Source organism: Pelecanus crispus, chromosome 15, assembly GCF_030463565.1.
Source record: "Pelecanus crispus isolate bPelCri1 chromosome 15, bPelCri1.pri, whole genome shotgun sequence".
Lineage (NCBI taxonomy): Eukaryota > Metazoa > Chordata > Aves > Pelecaniformes > Pelecanidae > Pelecanus > Pelecanus crispus.
In genome coordinates this window covers 2,300,004-2,320,075 of record NC_134657.1, presented here as the reverse complement: position 1 = coordinate 2,320,075, position 20,072 = coordinate 2,300,004, and the positions used below count along the sequence as shown (strand labels likewise).

Sequence of the window (20,072 nt, the reverse complement as noted above, 5' to 3'; positions counted from 1 at the left end):
AGTGGTTGGTGCCCATCGGGGAGTGCCTGTGCCGGGCCGGCTACGAGAAAGTGGGAGAGAGATGCCAAGGTAGCGCTTGGAGGGGGATAAATAGGGATGGGGGGGGGGGTGAGGAGCCGTGGTTGGGGGGATTTGGGGGGGTCTGAGGACGCCCCAGCTCGGTGCGTGCCAGGGGATAGAAGAGGGGGGGTGGAGAAATGAGGTGTTGGCCCCCAAATTCCCCGTCCTGGATCTTCAGCCTGGAGCATCACTAGTGCAGCGAGCGCGGCAGGGCTCAGAGGGGCGGGCTGGGGGGGGTCCCCGTAATACCAGAAGCTGCAAAATTCGGTGAAACGCCCTCGACCCCCCGCTCTGGGTGCTCGGTGGGGGTGATGCCGCCCCCAAAACCCGCCTGGGTGAGGATGCTGTGGGTGGGGAGGGGGCGATTTGGGGGGGGTCTCGCTGATGCCGTTGTGTGTCCCCAGCTTGTCCCCCCGGCTCCTTCAAGGCCGCGGTGTCCGCGAGCGGCTGCCGGCCCTGCCCGCCCCACACCCTGCCCTCCCCCGCCGCCGCCGCCGCCTGCCCCTGCCAGGACGGCTTCTTCCGCGCCCCCGACGACCCCCCCGACGACCCCTGCACCCGTAAGTGACCTTTTTGGGAGGGGAAACTGAGGCACGGCGCGGCCACCCCACCCCGCCCCGCTCTGACCCCCCTCTCTGCTTCCCCCCTCTCTTCCAGGTCCCCCCTCGCCCCCCCAGGGTGTCACGGCCGTGGGGCTGGGGGCCGCGGTGCAGCTACGTTGGTCCCCCCCCGCCGACCCAGGTGGCCGCGGGGACGTCACCTACAGCGTCACCTGCGAGCAGTGCTGGCCGGAGAGCGGGGAGTGCCGTCCCTGCGACGGGGGGGTCCGCTATTCGCAGCCCCCCCGGGGGTTGACAGCGACGGGGGTCACCGTCACCGACCTGGAGCCGCACGTCAACTACACCTTCACCGTCGAAGCCCGGAACGGGGTGTCACCCTACAGCCACCACCGTAGCGTGGCCACCGCCACCATCAGCGTCAACCAGACGGGTAAGGGGCTGCCGGCGTCCCCCCCTGCCTTCCCCCCCCGTCATGGGGACACCTCTGCGACATCCCTGTCCCCATGGCAGAGCCGCCCCGGGTGACATCGGTGAGCCTGGATGGACGGACGGCCACCAGCTTGGTGCTCTCCTGGACGGTGCCACTGCGGCAGCAGAGTCGGGTCTGGAAGTACGAGGTCACCTACAGCAAGAAGGTGCGTCCCGTGTCACGGCTTCAGCCTACCGCCCCCAAAATCCATCCCCCCGATCCGGGTCACCCCCCGATCCAGGTCACCCCTCCATCCGTGTCCCCACCCACGTCACCTCCATCCACATCACCCCTCCATCCGTGTCACCTCCATCCTTGTCCCCACCCATGTCACCTCCATCCATGTCACCTCCATCCATATCACCCCTCCATCCACATCACCTCCATCCTTGTCTCCACCCATGTCACCTCCATCCACATCACCCCTCCATCCGTGTCACCTCCATCCATGTCACCTCCATTCTTGCCTCCATCTGTGTCACCTCCTCCATCCATGTCACCTCAATCCTTGTCCCCACCCGTGTCACCTCCATCCACATCACCCCTCCATCTGTGTCACCTCCATCCATGTCCCCACCCATGTCACCTCCATCCTTGTCCCCACCTGTGTCACCTCCATCCACATCACCCCTCCATCCCTGTCACCTCCATCCCTGTCACCTCCATCCCTGCCTCCATCTGTCACCCCCTCCATCCGTGTCACCTCCATCCTTGTCCCCACCCACATCACCTCCATCCACATCACCCCTCCATCTGTCACCTCCATCCATGTCCCCACCCACGTCACCTCCATCCTTGCCTCCATCTGTCACCCCTCCATCCACGTCACCTCAGTCCTTGTCCCCACCCATGTCACTTCCATCCACATCACCCCTCCATCCGTGTCACCTCCATCCGTGTCACCTCCATCCATGTCACCTCCATCCTTGTCCCCACCCACGTCACCTCCATCCTTGCTTCCATCCGTGTCACCTCCACCTGTGTCACCTCCATCCATGTCCCCAGGTGGACGAGAACAGCTACTCGGTGCTGCGCTGCGAGGGCACCTCCGTCACCCTCCCCAAGTTGTCCCCTGCCACCGCCTACGTAGTGCGGGTCCAGGCTCTCACCCAGGACGGCCACGGCGCCTACAGTCCCCAGCACGAGTTCGAGACCCTGCCCGAGGGTGAGGACCAAGGGGAGGGCAGGAGTTTGGGGTGGGGGGTCTGGGGGTGCATCGTTCACCCCAACCCCCCCCCGAATTGTCCCCGCAGGCGCTGAGGCCATGGCATCTGCCGCCGTCATCAGCGGCTCCGTCTCTGGTGTCATCTTCGTCGTCCTCCTCTTGGCCGCTCTCCTCTACGTCCTCCGGCGGTAAGGAGATACCCCCCCCCCAAAAAAAACCCCAAAAAATCCCAAAATACCATCTTTCCACCACCAAAGATGGGCAAGGAGTGATTTTTGGGGGGGGAGGGGACACACAAAACGCTGTTTTTCCCCAGGAAGAGGAGGTCACGGCCACGCCAGTCTGCCGAGGACGTCTACTTCTCCAAGTCAGGTGAGCAATGGGATGGGTCAACGGGGATGGGTGGGGGGTGACATGGGTGCTGACCCCTCCCGCGCCACCCCATAGACCAGCTGAAGCCCCTCAAGACCTACGTTGACCCACACACCTACGAAGACCCCAACCAAGCCATGCTCAAGTTCACCACCGAGATCCCTCCATCCTCCATCACCCGCCAGAAGGTCATCGGCGCCGGTAGGTCCTCGACGGCTTCGTCACCCCAAAGACACCCCAAAGTTGGACCAGGGTGGGGGGTTAAACGTCCCCCCTTCCTCCGAGCAGGTGAATTTGGGGAGGTCTACAAGGGCACCCTGAAGCGTGGGAAGAAGGAGGTGCCGGTGGCCATCAAGACCTTGAAGGTGGGCTACACGGAGAAGCAACGGGTGGACTTCTTGAGCGAAGCCACCATCATGGGCCAGTTCTGCCACCACAACATCATCCGCCTGGAAGGGGTCGTCTCCAAGTGTAAGTGTCCCATTCCCGCCCCCCCCCCCCCCCCCCCCCCCCGAAAAAAACCCAATCACCCTGCAAAACACCCCCAAAAAAAGGCTATATAAAAATAGAGTGTTTTGAGAAACGTCGCGTGGGGGGTTGGGTGTGTTTTTTGGGGGTTGGGGGTTTTTCGTGGGTTTTGGGGAGGTTGGGGGGTTTTGGGCCTTTTTTTTTTTTGGTTCTGGGGGGATTGGGGGGCATGTGTTTTGGTGTTATTCTGGAGGGGGGGATTTTTGGGTTGTTTGGGGGGTTTTTAACCTGTTTTGGATCTTTTTTTTTGTACAGACAAGCCCTTCATGATCATCACGGAGTACATGGAGAACGGCGCGCTGGATAAATTCCTACGGGTAGGTGAAGCGTGGCGGCAACGTCCGCCCCCGGGCAAGGATTACCGGGTGGTGGAACCACCAAAACCCACCACGGAAGGTGGGACGAGAGATGGATTTGAAGCCGGATTCTTCCCTTTTCCCAGGAAAAAGAGGGGGAATTTGGCGTCATCCAGCTGGTGGGGATGTTGAGGGGCATCGCTGCCGGCATGAAGTACTTGGCCAACATGAATTACGTCCACCGGGATCTGGCCGCCCGGAACATCTTGGTGAACAGCAACCTGGTGTGCAAGGTGTCCGATTTTGGGCTTTCAAGGGTGTTGGAAGACGACCCTGAAGCCACCTACACCACCAGTGTAAGTGCCACCAAGGTGGGGTGGTTGGCCGTGGCGGGTTTTTGGGGTTTTTTTTGGGGGGTGCAGAGTTGAGCCCAATGTTGTCGCAGGGTGGGAAGATCCCCATCCGTTGGACGGCACCCGAAGCCATCTCCTACCGCAAGTTCACCTCCGCCAGCGACGTCTGGAGCTACGGCATCGTCATGTGGGAGGTGATGTCCTACGGCGAGCGACCGTACTGGGAGCTCTCCAACCACGAGGTGAGCGTCCACCCGCCTCCAACACCAATTTTTGGGGGGGTTCTTGCAAACGGACAGCTTTTTTAAGGGAGCGCCGCCCAACCTTCCTCCTCCTCGTAGGTGATGAAGGCCATCAACGAGGGCTTCCGCCTCCCCGCCCCCCTGGATTGCCCCTCCGCCATCTACCAGCTGATGATGCAGTGCTGGCAGCAGGAGCGCAGCCGGCGCCCCAAATTCGCCGATATCGTCAGCATCCTCGACAAGCTCATCCGCGCCCCCGAGTCCCTCAAGGCGCTGGCGGACTTCGACCCCCGGTGAGCTACGGAGAGAGCCGGCACGGGGCGGGGAGGAAAACGGGGGTGCAGTTTGCGGCATTGCACTCTCGCGTGCTCTTGTGCGCCTCGGCACCTTTGCCTCGCTTTTTGCATCTCCGCATATTTTTTTTTTTTTTTTTTTTGCATCGTTTTGGGCAGGTTTGCATTCTCGCGCTCCTTTTTGCATCTTGGCGTGCTCGCCTTGCTTTTTTGCGCCGCTGCATTTTTGTGTTTGGTTTTTGCACCGCTGCATTCTTGCGCTCTTTTTGTGTCTTTGCATTCCTGCATTGCTTTGTGCATCTCTGCATTCTTGCACTTTATTGCATCTCTGCATTCTTGCGCTCTTTTTGTGTCTTTGCATTCCTGCATTGCTCTTTGCATCTCTGCATTCTTGTGCTCTTTTTTGCCTTCTTGCATTGCTTTGTGCATCTCTGCTTTTTTTTTTTATTTGCATTGCTTTGTGCATCTTTTTATTCTTGCACTTCTTTGTTACATCTCTGCATTCTTGCACTCTCTTTTGCGTCTTTGCATTCTTGCACTCTTTTTTTGCATTATTGCATTGCTTTGTGCATCTCTGCATTCTTGCACTCATTTTTGCGTCTTTGCGTTCTTGCGTTGCCTTTTGCATCTCTGCATGTTTTTGCATTGCTTTGTGCATCCTTGCATTCTTGCACTCTTCTTCACCTTTGCGTTATTGCATTGCTTTTTGCATCTCTGCTTTTTTTTGTTGTCGTTGCATTGCTTTCTGCACCTTTGCATTCTTGCACCTTTGCATTCTTGCATGCTCTTCTGCATCTTGGCATTCCTACGCTCCTTTTTGCGTCTTTGCTTTTTTTTTTTTTGCATTGGTTTTGCATTCTCGCAGTGCTTCTCGCCTCTCAGCGTTCTTGCGCTCTTTTTTGCACCCTTGCACGCTTGCATTGCTCTTTGCGTCTCTGCATTCTTGCACACTTCTTTGCATCAGTGCTTTTTTTTTTTAATTCATTTCACCGTTTTATATTATTGCATTCTTTTCTACATCCTTGCATTTTTTAATTGGTTTTGCATTCTTGCGTTCCTTTCTGCTTCTTTGCATCGGTGCGGTTTAGCTTTTTCTTTTCCCTTCGGCACTTTCTTGTTTGTGTCTTGCTTTTTAGCATTCTTGCCTTATTTTCTGCTCTTCCACTTTTTGCATTACTCCTTGCGTCTTCACATTTCTGCATTCTTGTTTACAGCTGGGCGCTTTTGCATCGCCTCTCACTTTTTTTTTTTGCACTATTTGCGTCACACTTTTGCTTTCTTGTATTCCCTTTGGCACTGGACTTTTGCCGTTACTTTTCCCATCTTTGCACTGGGGCGTTGTTTCCTGCATCTTTACATTTCAGTCTTGCTTTTTTGCATTTGTGCGTTTGGGGGTTTTTTGCCTCTTTCAATTTTTGCATGATTTTTTGCATCCTTCCATTTCTGCATTGCTTTTTGTATCCTTCCTTTTTTTTGCATCCTTCCTTTTTCTTTTTTCTTCATGATTTTTTGCATCCTTCCTTTCTTGCATCGTTTTTTGCATCCTTCCGTTTTCACATCTTTTTTTTGCATCCTTCCTTCCTTTTTTTTTTGCATCCTTCCTTTTTTTCTTTTTGCGTGGTTTTTTGCATCCTTCCATTTTCACATCTTTTTTTTTGCATCCTTCCATTTTTTTGCATGATTTTTTGCACCCTTCCACTTCCGCATCCATTTTTGCATCGTTTTTTGCATCCTTCCTTTTTCTTTTTTTTTTTTTGTATCCTTCCATTGTTTTGCATGATTTTTTGCATCCTTCCATTTCTGCGTTGCTTTTTGCATCCTTCCTTTTTTTTTTTCATCCTTCCATTTTTTTGCATGATTGTTTGCATCCTTCCATTTCTGCATTGCTTTTTGCATCTTTCCTTTCTTGCATCATTTTTTTCATCCTTCTTTTTTTTCTTTTTTTTCCTTCATCCTTCCCTTTTTTTGCATCCTTCCCTTTCTGCATTATTTCTTCGCACCGTCCCATTCCTGCAGCACTGGTGACCCCCCCGTTTCTCGCCCCCCAGGGTCTCCATCCGGCTGCCCAGCACCAGCGGCTCGGAGGGCGTCCCCTTCCGCTCCGTCCCCGAGTGGCTGGAGTCCATCAGGATGCCCCAGTACACGGAGCACTTCATGGCCTCGGGCTACAGCACCATCGAGAAGGTCCTGCAGATGACCAGCGAGTGAGTCCCTGTCCCCGTGGTGTCCCCGTGGTGTCCCTGTGGTGTCCCCATGCCATCCCCTTGGTATTCCCATGCCGTGTCCCCATGCCGTGTCCCCATGCCGTGTCCCCATGGTGTCCTCATGCCATCCCCTTGGTGTCCCCATGGTGTGTCCCCATACCATGTCCCCATAGTGTCACCATACCATCCCCATGGTGTCCCTAGGGTATTCCCATACCATCCCCATGGTGTCCCCATACCCTGTCTCCATGCTGTCCCCATGGTGTGTCCCCATGCCATCCCCTTGGTATCCCCATGCCATCCCCTTGGTGTCCCCATGCCATGTCCCCACGGTGTCACCATACCATCCCCACAATATTCCCATACCATCCCCTTGGTATCCCCATACCATGTCCCCATACCATCCCCTCGGTGTCACCATACCATCCCCACGGTGTCCCCATACCATGTCCCCACACCATCCCCTTGGTGTCCCCATGGTGTGTCCCCATACCATGTCCCCACACCATCCCCACGGTGTCCCCATATCATGTCCCCATACCATGCCCCTGGTGTCCCCTTGGTATCCCCATACCATGTCCCCATACCATCCCCTCGGTGTCCCCATGGTGTGTCCCCACAGTGTCCCTGTACTATCCCCATGGTGTCCCCTTGATGTCCCCATACCATGTCCTCATGGTATGTCCCTATGCCATCCCCTTGGTGTCCCCACACTGTCACCATACCACTCCCCATACCATGTCCCCTTGGTGTCCCCATACCATGTCCTCATGGTGTGTCCCCAAACTGTCCCCATGGTGTGTCCTCATAGTGTCCCCACAGTGTCCCCACGGTGTCCCCATACCATCCCCATGGTGTGTCCCCATACTGTCCCCATGGTGTCCCCACAGTGTGTCCCCTTGGTGTCCCTGTACCATCCCCATAGTGTGTCCCCACGGTGTCCCCATGCCATCCCCATAGTGTGTCCCCATGGTGTCCCCATGGTGTCCCCATGGTGTACCCATACCATCCCCACGGTGTGTCCCCTTGGTGTCCCCATGCTGTCCCCACGGTGTCCCCATGGTGTCTCCATACCGTCCCCATGGTGTGTCCCCATGGTGTCCCCATACCGTCCCCATGGTGTGTCCCCATGGTGTACCCATACCATCCCCACGGTGTGTCCCCTTGGTGTCCCCATGCTGTCCCCACGATGTGTCCCCATGGTGTCCCCATACCGTCCCCATGGTGTCCCCATACCGTCCCCTTGGTGTCCCCTTGGTGTACCCATACCATCCCCACGGTGTGTCCCCACAGTGTGTCCCCTTGGTGTCCCCTTGGTGTCCCCATGGTGTGTCCCCATGGTGTCCCCACGGTGTCTCCATACCATCCCCACAGTGTGTCCCCACAGTGTCCCCATGCCATCCCCACGGTGTGTCCCCTTGGTGTCCCCTTGGTGTCCCCATGCTGTCCCCACGGTGTCCCCATGGTGTCTCCATACCATCCCCACAATGTGTCCCCATGGTGTCCCCATACTGTCCCCATGGTGTCTCCATACCATCCCCACGATGTGTCCCCATGGTGTCCCCATACTGTCCCCATGGTGTCTCCATACCGTCCCCATGGTGTGTCCCCTTGGTGTCCCCATGCTGTCCCCACGATGTGTCCCCATACCGTCCCCATGGTGTCCCCATACCGTCCCCTTGGTGTCCCCTTGGTGTACCCATACCATCCCCACGGTGTGTCCCCACAGTGTGTCCCCTTGGTGTCCCCTTGGTGTCCCCATGGTGTGTCCCCTTGGTGTCCCCTTGGTGTCCCCATGGTGTGTCCCCATGGTGTCCCCACGGTGTCTCCATACCATCCCCACAGTGTGTCCCCACAGTGTCCCCATGCCATCCCCACGGTGTGTCCCCTTGGTGTCCCCATGCTGTCCCCACGGTGTCCCCATGGTGTCTCCATACCATCCCCACAATGTGTCCCCATGGTGTCCCCATACTGTCCCCATGGTGTCTCCATACCATCCCCACGATGTGTCCCCATGGTGTCCCCATACTGTTCCCATGGTGTCTCCATACCGTCCCCATGGTGTGTCCCCTTGGTGTCCCCATGCTGTCCCCACGATGTGTCCCCATGGTGTCCCCATACCGTCCCCATGGTGTCCCCATACCATCCCCTTGGTGTCCCCTTGGTGTACCCATACCATCCCCACGGTGTGTCCCCACGGTGTGTCCCCTTGGTGTCCCCTTGGTGTCCCCATGGTGTGTCCCCATGGTGTCCCCACGGTGTCTCCATACCATCCCCACAGTGTGTCCCCACAGTGTCCCCATGCCATCCCCACGGTGTGTCCCCTTGGTGTCCCCTTGGTGTCCCCATGCTGTCCCCACGGTGTCCCCATGGTGTCTCCATACCATCCCCACAATGTGTCCCCATGGTGTCCCCATACTGTCCCCATGGTGTCTCCATACCATCCCCACGATGTGTCCCCATGGTGTCCCCATACTGTCCCCATGGTGTCTCCATACCGTCCCCATGGTGTGTCCCCTTGGTGTCCCCATGCTGTCCCCACGATGTGTCCCCATGGTGTCCCCATACCGTCCCCATGGTGTCCCCATACCGTCCCCTTGGTGTCCCCTTGGTGTACCCATACCATCCCCACGGTGTGTCCCCATGGTGTGTCCCCACAGTGTGTCCCCATGGTGTCCCCACGGTGTCTCCATACCATCCCCACGGTGTGTCCCCATGGTGTACCCATACCATCCCCACGGTGTGTCCCCATGGTGTACCCATACCGTCTCCACGGTGTGTCCCCTTGGTGTCCCCATGCCATCCCCACAGTGTCCCCAAGCCGTCCCCCTTCCGCCCCCCGCGCTGTCCCCTCGGGCTCCCATGGGGACAGGGACGTGCTGGGAAAAGAAACCGCTTCCGTGGCGTTGGCGGCGTTGGCCCGAGGGAGGGGATAAAATTAGACGTTCCCTGGCCGGGATCCGGCCGGAGCGGTCGGGGGGGGGCCGCGTCCGGCGCCCGTCCCCCGGGAACGGCCGTGATGGTCCCCAAAAACGGGGGACGCTCCGGGCTGGGTCCAGCTCTTTTGGGGGGGGGGGGGGGGGTGTTGGGGCTGGATCCTGCCCCAGGGAATGCTCTGTGCCCCCCCCAGAACCCCTCTCCCACCTGGACCCTTTTCGGGCTCTTTTCACCCCAAAAACCTTTATAATTTTTTAATTTCCCCCTTATTTCCAGCGACATCAAGAAAATCGGGGTGCGTTTGCCGGGGCACCAGAAGCGCATCGCCTACAGCCTGCTGGGGCTGCAGGAGCAGGCCGGCGCCGGGGGGGTCCCCATGTGACCCCCCCCCGCGCCCCCCAAAATACTTGAAATGAACCAAATGAAGACACCCCCCCTCCTCCCCGAGGGGTTTATTTATTATTTCTATTATTATTAAGGTGGTTTTTTTTTTATATAGTATTATTCTTCTCATCCCCGGGGTTGGGGACCAAACGGGTGTCACCCCCATCCTCCCCTCTCCCAAAAAAAAAAAAAAAAAAAAGAAAATTAAAATTTCAAGCTCATTTTGGGCTGGGGGGTGCTTTGGGGGGTTTCCTCCCTTTTTTTTTTCCACATTTCAAGAAAAAAAAAAAAAAAAGGGCTCAGCCCCAAAACTGGCTTATTTTTGCTTTTTTTTTTTTTTTTTTTTCTCCCTATTTATTCCTCTCCCTCCGGGTTTTTGGGTGTTGGTTTGGGGTTTTTTTTCCCCCCCCTTAACGCGGATCTGCCAGTGTTACCTTTTATTTTTTAACCTAATTTATTCTATTTTTGTATATTTATTGCGAGAAAGCAAAGGTCGTGTCAGATTTGAGAGAGCAAAAAAGGGGGAAAACTCAAAAAAAAAAAACCAACCCCCCAAAAAAACCCGGATCCCTTTTTTCCCCCCCTTTTTTCATAAATTTTCACAGGTTTGGGGGATTTTTGTGGGGTTTTGAATCAAATAAAAATGTGCTTTTTTTTTTTTTTTCTGTATTATTGTCATTTCCCACTGGCTTGCAGGGATTGCAGGAATTTGGGGGGGGGGGCAAGGGGGGGGGGGGGGGGCTTTTCCGCCTGGTTTTTAAGGGGGTTTAAGGGGTTTTAAGGGTGGGGTTTAAGGGGTTTTTAAAGGATTTTTAAGAGGTTTTAAAGGATTTTTAAGGCTTTTTTTTTTTTTTTATAAAAAGGGTTTAAGGGGGTGTTTAAGGGGTTTTTAAGGGGGTTTAGGATTTTTTTAAGGGGGTTTAGGGGGTTTTTAAGGGGTTTTAGGATTTTTTTAAGGGGAGTTAATGGGTTTTTAAGGGGGTTGTTAAGGCAGTTTAAGTGTATTTTAAGGATGTTTTTTTTTTTTTTTAAGGGGGAGTTTTAAGTGGGGGGTTTAAGGGGGTGTTCTTAAGGTTTTTGGGGTTTTTTTTTGGGGGGGGGGGTGGTTAAAGGGGTTTCACGCAGCTCGAGGAGCATTTCCCATCCGGGGCCTCTTTTCCTCAGCAAAACCCACGAGGAATTTGGCTTTTTTATCGCCCGCCGCTCCCCCACAGCCAAACCCCAGCCGTGGCGGCAGCGGGGCCGGCTGCCCGGTGCCTGCAAATAACCGGGTGGAAAAAAAGCCGGAAAAAGGTTTGGGTTTTTTTTTTCTCCCCCAAAAAACCATAAAAAAGCAGGGGATGGTTCGGGGGGGGCAGCCTCTTGCTGCAGCAGGCGCCGTTTGGGTGGGTTTCACCCAATTTCCAGGTGTTTGCGCCTGTGGATGCCCCATGCGTGTCACGAGTTTGCCGGTCTCAGCCCCACCGCCGGTCCCGGTTCAAAGTCCGGCAGCACCCAGGAAGGAGCCGGGGCGGGTGCGGGGAGGGGGGGGAACACCGGATTTGGGTGTGTGGCGGCACCCGCCAGCACCTTATCTCTGTTTGCTTACACAGGGCTGGGGCAGGGCGATGGGGAAACTGAGGCACGGGGTGAGCGGGGCCTTTGGGGTGCCACCCCGGCGCCTGGCTGGGTTTTGGGGAAACTCCTGCCCTAATCCCTGCGGGAGCGGGGTGGGGTGATGGCCAGGGGTGGGGGCATCGCCCATGGGTGCTACGGTCCCCATGCCATGGAGAACCCTCCGTGGGCAATGTGGGTGCTGTGCTCCCATCGCCCCACCGAGCACCCGCCGTGGGCGATACGGGTGCTGCGGTCCCCACACCCCACTCATCATCCTTCCCAAGTGACGTGGGTGCTGTGGTCCCCTCACCCTACGAGGACCCCCACCTCGCTGAGCACCCTCCGTGGGTGCTGCAGCCCCCTCCCCATGGTCCCATCGCCCCACCGAGCACCTTCCATGGGTGATATGGGTGCTGCAGTCCCCACACCCCACTGAGCATCACCCAAGTGACGTGGGTGCTGTGGTCCCCTCACCCTATGAGGACCCCCACCTTGCTGAGCACCCTCCACGGGTGCTGCGGCCCCCTCCCCATGCTCCCATCGCCCCACCGAGCACCCTCCATGGGCGATATGGGTGCTGCGGTCCCCACACCCCACTGAGCATCACCCAAGTGACGTGGGTGCTGTGGTCCCATCACCCTACGAGGACCCCCCCCCCCCCCCACCACCTCATTGAGCACCCTCCGTGGGTGCCATGGGCCCCCTCCCTACAACCCTATCACCCCACTGAGTACCTTCCATGGGTGACACGGGTGCTGCGGTCCCCACTGAGCACCCAAGCACCCTCCGTGGGTGCTCTGGTCCCCCTCCCCACGCTCCCCTCACCCCACCGAGCACCCTCCGTGGGGCACACGGGTGCTGCAGCCCATCCCTGCTCCCAGCACCCATCCCAGCACCCATCCCAGCGCCTCTCCCATCACCCGCCCCGCTTTTGGGGTGTCTCCCCGGCGCTGACCCCGCTTCACCTCTCCTCCGGCTTGGCCCGGGCATGCCCGCCTCACCCAACCTGCCCCACCGGGCTTAATTACCCCGGCGGGCTTAATTACAATTTCGTTAGCACCTGCCGCGCCCTCCGCCCCCCCAAAAAAACACTGCGCCCCAGTTTGGGGAGGCCCAAAGAGCTGGGGGGGGGGGGGGTCAGCCCCCCATTTCCTCCAGGATTTTGGGGTCACAAAACACCCACCACCCTTATTAATTGCAATAATTAAGGCTAATTATGCATCAATAATTATTAAGGGGGGGGGGGGTCCCTGGGGAGGCAGGTCGCTGAGATTGGGACACTTCAGTGTGTGTCCTGGGGCTGGGTGCAATTTTGGGGGTGATTTTTTTTTGGGGGGGGAGCGGGTTGAGCGCTGCTGTGGGGTATGGGGGGGGTGACAGCCCCCAAAATGAGCCCCATGGGGCTGGAGGAGGAGGAGGAGGAGGAAGCATTGACAGCTTGATGTATTTAATGTGCACTCTGCCGAGAACCGGCCCAGACACCGGGGTTCCCCCGGGGGTGGGGGGACACCCACATCACCCGGGGGGGGGGGGTCAGGACCCCCACTTTCCATGGGTGACATCCCTGGGGAGGGGGACCTTGCGGTCCCCAAATATCAACACTTGGGGTTGGCGAGCTCCTCGATCGCTCTCCGCAGCTGCAAGGGGACAGAGGAGGTGGGTTGGGGTCCTGTCCCCCCACCTTGTCACCCCCCGCAGCTGCAAGGGGACAGAGGAGGTGGGTTGGGGTCCTGTCCCCCCGCTGTCACCCCCCGCAGCTGCAAGGGGACAGAGGAGGTGGGTTGGGGTCCTGTCCCCCCGCTGTCACCCCCCGCAGCTGCAAGGGGACAGAGGAGGTGGGTTGGGGTCCTGTCCCCCCACCTTGTCACCCCCCGCAGCTGCAAGGGGACAGAGGAGGTGGGTTGGGGTCCTGTCCCCCCGCTGTCACCCCCCGCAGCTGCAAGGGGACAGAGGAGGTGGGTTGGGGTCCTGTCCCCCCCCCTTGCCACCCCTTTATCCCCCCCCTCACCTCCACCCGGCTGACAGCTCCCACCAGCTCCCCGAAGCGGGTGACGAAGATGCGCTGCAGCTTCAGCAGCTCGAAGAGGTGATGGGCCTTGGGGGGGTGACAACGGGGGGGACACGTGGGGACAAAGCCACCCCCGCCACGTCCCCTTGCCGTGACACAGAGCTTTGGGGGGGGGTTTGGTGGCTCCCGGCCCCATCACAATGTGTGTCCCCCCCACCCAAACCTGGTGCAGGGAGGTCCACGGCGAGAGCTGGAGCATGATGGGCTCAATGGCGCAGTTGTCCCCAAGCGTCCCCGTGGTGGCCAGCTTGGGGAAGGTGATGTGTTAATTTTTGGGTGGAAAAACAGCTTTTTTGAGGTGCGGCGGGGTGTTCACCCCCCCCCCCCCCCATTTACCTTGTCCCCCGGGGGTGCCTGGGGATGCTGGTGGCTCTGGAGGAAGGCGACCAGCCGGGCTCTGCTGATGGTGCCCACCAGCGTGGGTGACCCTGAGGGACGGGGACAAGCCCGGTGACGTCCCCCCCGCTGGTGCGGTGACCACCCCAACACCCCCAACACCCCACACCCCACCTGCGCTCTCCACCACGGGGTATTCGGCATCGGCGGAGGCATCCAAGGCCACCAGCACCTCCTCGAAGCCACCAGCCTTGGTCAAAGCCACCACCCGGCGCTCCATGAACTCCTCCACCACCACTTGGTAGGACCTGGTGAGCCATAAAAACGCCCAAATTCCCATCGTTTCGCAGCAAATCACCCCAAAATATGGGCGTTTGGGAAGGGGGGGGGGGGTGCCTTACGCCATGTGCCGGCTGCGGATGGGGGGCAGGTAGGGCAGCTTCTTGACGATGATGGTGCCGTCGTAGAAGGACGGTTGATGCTTTTGGGTGATGGCGTTGGCCACCAGCACGGCCAGGACAACGGGGAGGACGTGGCCCAGGTGACCGGTGACCTCGCACACCAGCAAAGCCGTGGAGATGGCATGAGTCACTGAGCCCGAAAAAGCGGCTGCGCCTGGCGTGGAGAAGCGGGGAGGGGGTGTGGGTGTATGGGGGGGTGGGGGGGTGTCCCCCCCCACCCATGGGTGTCCCACTCACCGGCCAGGGCGTAGCCACCGGGGATGACGGGGCGCGGGTCCCCCTCCGAACGGAGGCCACGGGGGAAGAGCAGGGCCACCGTCTCCCCCAGCAAGCGCCCGATGGCGGCTCCTAAAATGATGGGGGGAGAGGGGGGGAAGGTGGGGAGACACCAGCAGCCCCCCCCCGCCCCAAAAATGGTGCAGCTGAAGGCGCCCACCCTCCTGCAGCCCCCATGGGGCTGGATGCAATCCCTGTACCCGCCCCCAGGGCTGGATCCCCCCCCCAAGGCTGGATCCCACCCCCAGGGCTGGATGCAATCCCTGTACCCCCCCCAGGGCTGGATACAACCCCCACATGCCCCCACCCCAGTACTGGATCCCCCCCTCCCCAGTGCTGGATCCCCCCCCCAGGGCTGGATGCAATCCCTGTACCCCCCCCAGGGCTGGATCCCCCCCAGGTCTGGACCCCGCCCCCAAGGGCTGGATTCCCCCCCTCCAAGGGCTGGATCCCCCCCCCAGGACTGGATGCAATCCCTGTACCCCCCCCAGGGCTGGATCCCCCCCGCCAAGGCTGGATCCCACCCCCAGGGCTGGATCCCTCCCCCCCCCCCAGGGCTGGATACAATCCCTGTACCCCTCCCAGGGCTGGATCCCCCCCCAGGGCTGGATCCCCCCCCCCCCCCAGGGCTGGATCCCATCCCCCAAAGGCTGGATGCAACCCCTGGATCCCCCCCCCAGGGCTGGATCCCCCCCTCCCCAGGGCTGGATCCCCCCCTCAGGGCTGGATGCAATCCCTGTACCCCCCCCCAGGGCTGGATCCCCCCCCAGGTCTGGACCCCGCCCCCAAGGGCTGGATTCCCCCCCTCCAAGGGCTGGATTCCCCCCACCCCAAAGGGCTGGATGCAACCCTTGTCCCCCCACTCCAAGGGCTGGGTGCCCCACCTGTGTCCCCCCAAGGCTGGCTGTCCCCCCTGTCCCCCCCCTGTATGCCCCCCCCAGGGCTAGCTGTCCCCCCTGTGCCCCCTTCCCCAGGACTAGCTGTCCTCCCAGACCTGGCTGTCCCCTCTGTGTTCCCCCCCAGAGCTGGGTGTCCCCCCCAGGACTGGCTGCCCCCCCCCGTGTGTCCCCCCAGGGCTGGCTGCCCCCCCCCCCGTGTCCCCCCAGAACTAGCTGTCCCCCCCAGGGCTGGCTGCCCCCTCCTGTGTCCCCCCCAGGGCTGGCTGTACCCCTGTGTCCCCCCAGAACTAGCTGTCCCCCCCCAAGGCTGGCTGCCCCCACCCCGTATCCCCCCCAGGGCTGGCTGCCCCCCCCCCCGTGTGTGTCCCCAGGGCTGGCTGCCCCCCCCGTGTCCCCCCCAGGGCTGGCTGTCCCCCCTGTGTCCCCCCAGAACTAGCTGTCCCCCCCAAGGCTGGCTGCCCCCACCCCATGTCCCCCCCAAGGCTGGCTGCCCCCCCCCGTGTGTGTCCCCAGGGCTGGCTGTCCCCCCTGTATGCCCCCCCAGAACTAGCTGTCCCCCCCAAGGCTGGCTGCCCCCACCCCATGTCCCCCCCAAGGCTGGCTGCCCCCCCCCCCCCGTGTGTGTCCCCAGGGCTGGCTGTCCCCCCTGTATGCCCCCCAGGGCTGGCTGTCCCCCCTGTGTCCCCCCAGAACTAGCTGCCCCCCCCCAAGGCTGGCTGCTCCCACCCCGTGTCCCCCCCAGGGCTGGCTGTCCCCAGGGCTGGGTGTCCCCCCCCAGGGCTGGGCATCCCCCCGTCCCCGGCCAGTGGACGCCCAGACTCACCGTAGATGAAGATGGGCATGAAGTAGCCAGCGGGCAAGGGCAGGGTGGTGGCCAGGATCAGCATCCAAAACTGGGGGGGGGGAGGCAGAGGCCCAGCCGAAAGCCGGGGGGGGTCATCCCCATGGGGACACCATCTCCTGGGGGGGGGCACAGGGCCCGGGGGGCCGTGGCTACCTTCATCAGGAGGAAGAAGGCCAAGGTGCCGAAGATGGTGACGGCGGGGTGGCACCACTCCTGCCAGAGCCCCCCGGCGTCCACGCCAGGGCCGCCAGCCACCAAGGAGGCATTGGGGACCAGCGCGCCCCAAGTGCGGTTGTCAAAAAGGGAGGTGAGGTACTCCTTCATGGTGAGCTGGACGGACGGACAGACACCCTGAGCACGCCTTGGGGTGGCCTGGGGACCCCCGCGCCCCCCCCAAACTCACCCTGGAGGCCATCAGCTGCCCCAGCCCGGGTGGGAAGGTGACGGAGGCGAGGAGCAGCACCACCAGCACCGTGTAGACAGGCTTGCTGCAGGGGGCAGAGGCAGGGCTGGGGGCGCGGGGACAGACAGACGGACAGACGGGGTGCGTGGGGTGGACACAGGGGATGCCCAGGGTGCGTGGGGCAGACACACGGACGCCCAGGGTGCATGGGGGGGACGTGCAGGGTGCGTGGGGTGGACACACGGACAGCCAAGGTGCAGGGGTTGGATGCCCAGGGAGCACGGGGCAGACACACGGACGCCCAGGGTGCATGGGATGGATGTGCAGGGTGCATGGAGTGGACATACGGATGCGCAGGATCCATGGGGTGGACACGCGGACACCCAGGGTGCAGGGGGTGGGTGCGCAGGGTGCACGGGTGGATGCACGGACATGCACATGGTGCACAGCACGGACACACGGACACGCAAGGTGCATGGGGTTGATGCACAGGGTGCATGGGGCAGACACACAGACAGCCAGGGTGCATGGGGTGGACGCATGGACACACACACAGGGTGCATGCACAGGGTGCATGGCATGGACGCACGGACACGCAGGGTGCATGGGGTTGATACACAGGGTGCACGGGGTGGACACATGGACGCACGGGGTGCACGGGGTGGAGGGTGCGCAGGGTGCATGGGTGGAGGACGCAGGGACGCGCAGGGTGCACGGCAGGGACAGGCAGGCTGTGTGGGATGGACACATGGACACTCAGGCTGCACGGCACAGACACGCAGGGTGCAGGGCGCAGACAGACAGACGCCCGGTACGGACTCGGTGGCCAGCAGCTTGGCCGTGAGCCGGGTCTCCTTGACGGTGGCCAGCAGCCAGCGCTGGCAGAAGAGGTAGGCGCAGCCCAGGAGCCCACAGACAGCCCTGCGGAGGAGAGGGCAGGGTACAGGCAGGGTACGGGCAGGGTACGGGCAGGGGTATGGGCAGGGTACGGGCAGGGGTACGGGCAGGGGTACGGGCAAGGTACAGGCAGGGGTGCGGGCAAGGGTACGGGCAAGGGTACGGGCAAGGGTACGGGCAAGGTACAGGCAGGGGTGCGGGCAAGGGTACGGGCAAGGGTACGGGCAAGGTACAGGCAGGGGCGTGGGCAGGGGTGCGGGCAGGGGTGCGGGCAAGGTACGGGCAGGGTACGGGCAGGGTGCGGGCAGGGGTACAGGCAGGGGTGCAGGCAGGGGTGCGGGCAGCGTACAGGCAAGGGTGCGGGCAGGGGTGCGGGCAGGGGTGCGGGCAGGGGTGCGGGCAGCGTACAGGCAAGGGTACGGGCAGGGTGCGGGCAGGGGTACGGGCAGGGGTGCGGGCAGGGGTGCGGGCAGCGTACAGGCAAGGGTGCGGGCAGGGGTGCGGGCAGGGGTGCGGGAAAGGGTACAGGCAGGGGTACGGGCAGGGGTACGGGCAGGGGTACGGGCAGGACCCTCCTTACCCCAAAATCACAAAGAAGAAGGTCTCCAGGAGGTCGAAGGGGAAATCAATCTTGAGGTCACTCTTAAAAACAGCAGCGATGGTTTCTGTGGAGGGGGGGGGTAGAGGAATGAGTGCGTGGTTTTGGGGGCACCCAAAAAATGTTACACACACCCACACCCCGGGGGGGAAGGGGGAAGGGGGGGGCTGCACCCTGCCCACCCTGCCTTGCCTTGGTCGCTGTTGAAGACAGCGAGGAGGCGAAACATGAACGCGCCGCAGGTCGCGGCGAAGAAGCCCCGCCAGTAATCCCGCACGGCGAAGTGGGAGGCCATCACCTCGATGCTGAACAGCACCCCTGGAAAAATTGGGGGGTGTAGGGGGGTGTCTTTAGGGGGGGTCCCCAGGGTGGGACGTGGTGGGGGGTCCTCACCGCTGATGGGCGCCCCGAAAACCGTGGCCACCCCGACGGCTTGTGCTGCCACCAGCATCTCATTCTGCTTGAATTTGTTCTGCGGGGAGGGGGGGCATTAGCCATAACCCAATTTTTTTGGAGAGGGGGTTAAAATAAAATCCCCCCCCCTAATTTTGGGGGGGAAATTCCCCACCTCGTACTCCCTCGTGACCAAGGTCCGCATCTTCCCCAGGTACACCGCGGCCATGGTGGAGAGGTGGACGAAGGGCCCCTGGGTGCCAATGGTGGGGGACACGGCGCTGAGCGTCCCCCCCAGCGCCAACCAAAACCGCTGGGAGCCAGGGTGGGGAGAGGATCCCTCACCACTTTGCCGAGGAAAACGGTGCTGCCGCATGCCAGGGTGCAGGTCAACCCCACCGCCTTGGCTCCAAAATTTTGGATGGCCAGGTAGTCCTCCAGCACCACGCCGGTCAGGATGGTCTTCAGCTCTGGGATGCCGGAGCCTGGAGGAGTGGGGAGCGCCCAAATTTTAAGGGTCCCCCCGTTACCGTGGCAGGGTGGGGGGGAGTTTTGGGGAGCTGGGGAGGTCAGGGTGCAGCCGACTCACCTCCCGAGTGCGGGGTGATGCTTTGGGAGAAGCCGGTGGAGAAGGCTGCCAGCGCCGTGGGGTACATGGTCCACGAGAGGTACTTGAGCACCAAGACGTCACCGACCTCTTGGTAAAGCCACCGGTGGGCTGGAGAAGAAGGATCGGGAGGGGAGATGCCCCCCGCCTTCCCCAAGACCCCCCCCAATCCTTGGTGAACCCCCAAATACCGGGTGAAGCCCCCCACTGGAGCCCCTCCTTTACCCTCGTAGAGCCTGGAGACGAGGAGGTCCATCACGAAGCTGATGGTGGCCATGAGGATCCCCAGGACGAAGAGGAAATACCAATCCTCCCCGACGCGGAAAAGCTGCCGCTTCACCCACTCCAGGCACCCTGCGGGGAGAAGGGGGGTGGGTAACGGGGTGATGACACCCGCGAAAATACCCCCCCACGCCCCCAAGGTCCCCCCGCTTTGGGTGGGGGTCTCACCTCGAAGCCTCCTCCGGGCTTTGGGGCAGGGTCTCCAGCTCTGCTCCGACACCAGCACCCTCTCCTCCTCCCGCAGCTCCCCGGGGACAGGGTGCTCCATGCCAGGGACCTTTTGGGGGGACAAAAGACACCCCCCCCCCTTTCTTTTCAGCACCCCCTTGCCGGTCCTCCCACCTTGGCCTCCGCCGCCAGACTGAGTTTGCAAACGAGCTCATTAAAAACGACCTTGACGAAGCCGACAGACCCGCTCGGGCCGGAGCGAGCCGGGTTTCCCCCCCCTTCCCTGCCACCTCCAAGCTCCCAATCCTCAAATACAACCCAGAGAGGGGAGTATTTAATAAGTATTTTAATTAATTATCATTATTATTCCTTAATAACAGG

At 60.7% G+C, this 20,072-nt stretch overlaps 2 protein-coding genes across 2 annotated transcripts in view; one reads left to right on the top strand and one right to left on the bottom strand.

The window, feature by feature from the left end:
* EPHA2 (EPH receptor A2) overlaps nt 1-9,861 on the top strand; it is a 10,482-nt gene extending 621 nt beyond the window's left edge. The window contains exons 2-16 of the mRNA XM_075721721.1: nt 3-69; nt 465-620; nt 718-1,050; nt 1,131-1,255; nt 2,095-2,254; nt 2,343-2,442; nt 2,571-2,626; nt 2,702-2,827; nt 2,915-3,097; nt 3,410-3,471; nt 3,597-3,806; nt 3,896-4,045; nt 4,145-4,338; nt 6,387-6,542; nt 9,756-9,861. Coding sequence (XP_075577836.1) covers nt 3-69; nt 465-620; nt 718-1,050; nt 1,131-1,255; nt 2,095-2,254; nt 2,343-2,442; nt 2,571-2,626; nt 2,702-2,827; nt 2,915-3,097; nt 3,410-3,471; nt 3,597-3,806; nt 3,896-4,045; nt 4,145-4,338; nt 6,387-6,542; nt 9,756-9,861 — 2,184 coding nt within the window. The remainder of the gene's footprint in view (nt 1-2; nt 70-464; nt 621-717; nt 1,051-1,130; nt 1,256-2,094; nt 2,255-2,342; nt 2,443-2,570; nt 2,627-2,701; nt 2,828-2,914; nt 3,098-3,409; nt 3,472-3,596; nt 3,807-3,895; nt 4,046-4,144; nt 4,339-6,386; nt 6,543-9,755) is intronic.
* Nucleotides 9,862-13,054: 3,193 nt separating this feature from the next.
* On the bottom strand, nt 13,055-19,791 carry LOC142594980 (chloride channel protein ClC-Kb-like). Its single transcript, XM_075721720.1, has 19 exons — nt 19,692-19,791; nt 19,467-19,595; nt 19,224-19,352; nt 18,980-19,119; nt 18,810-18,887; nt 18,635-18,713; nt 18,434-18,559; nt 18,224-18,308; nt 17,566-17,667; nt 16,747-16,831; nt 16,497-16,673; nt 16,323-16,392; nt 14,562-14,672; nt 14,265-14,478; nt 14,038-14,171; nt 13,864-13,955; nt 13,691-13,774; nt 13,468-13,554; nt 13,055-13,096 (listed from the first exon to the last, which is right to left on the bottom strand). Exons 1-19 carry the CDS (start codon nt 19,789-19,791, stop codon nt 13,055-13,057), a joined length of 2,064 nt encoding a protein of 687 aa, XP_075577835.1.
* Nucleotides 19,792-20,072: the final 281 nt, after the last annotated feature.

Excerpts from the sequence above, each read along its gene's own strand:
- LOC142594980 (XM_075721720.1), bottom strand. The coding sequence starts at position 19,791 with ATGGAGCACCCTGTCCCCGGGGAGCTGCGGGAGGAGGAGAGGGTGCTG. Across the intron at positions 18,888-18,979 it reads CCGTTTTCCTCGGCAAAGTG|GGGCCCTTCGTCCACCTCTC; the intron begins GTGAGGGATCCT and ends ATTGGCACCCAG. Across the intron at positions 13,775-13,863 it reads AGGCACCCCCGGGGGACAAG|CTGGCCACCACGGGGACGCT; the intron begins GTAAATGGGGGG and ends ACCTTCCCCAAG.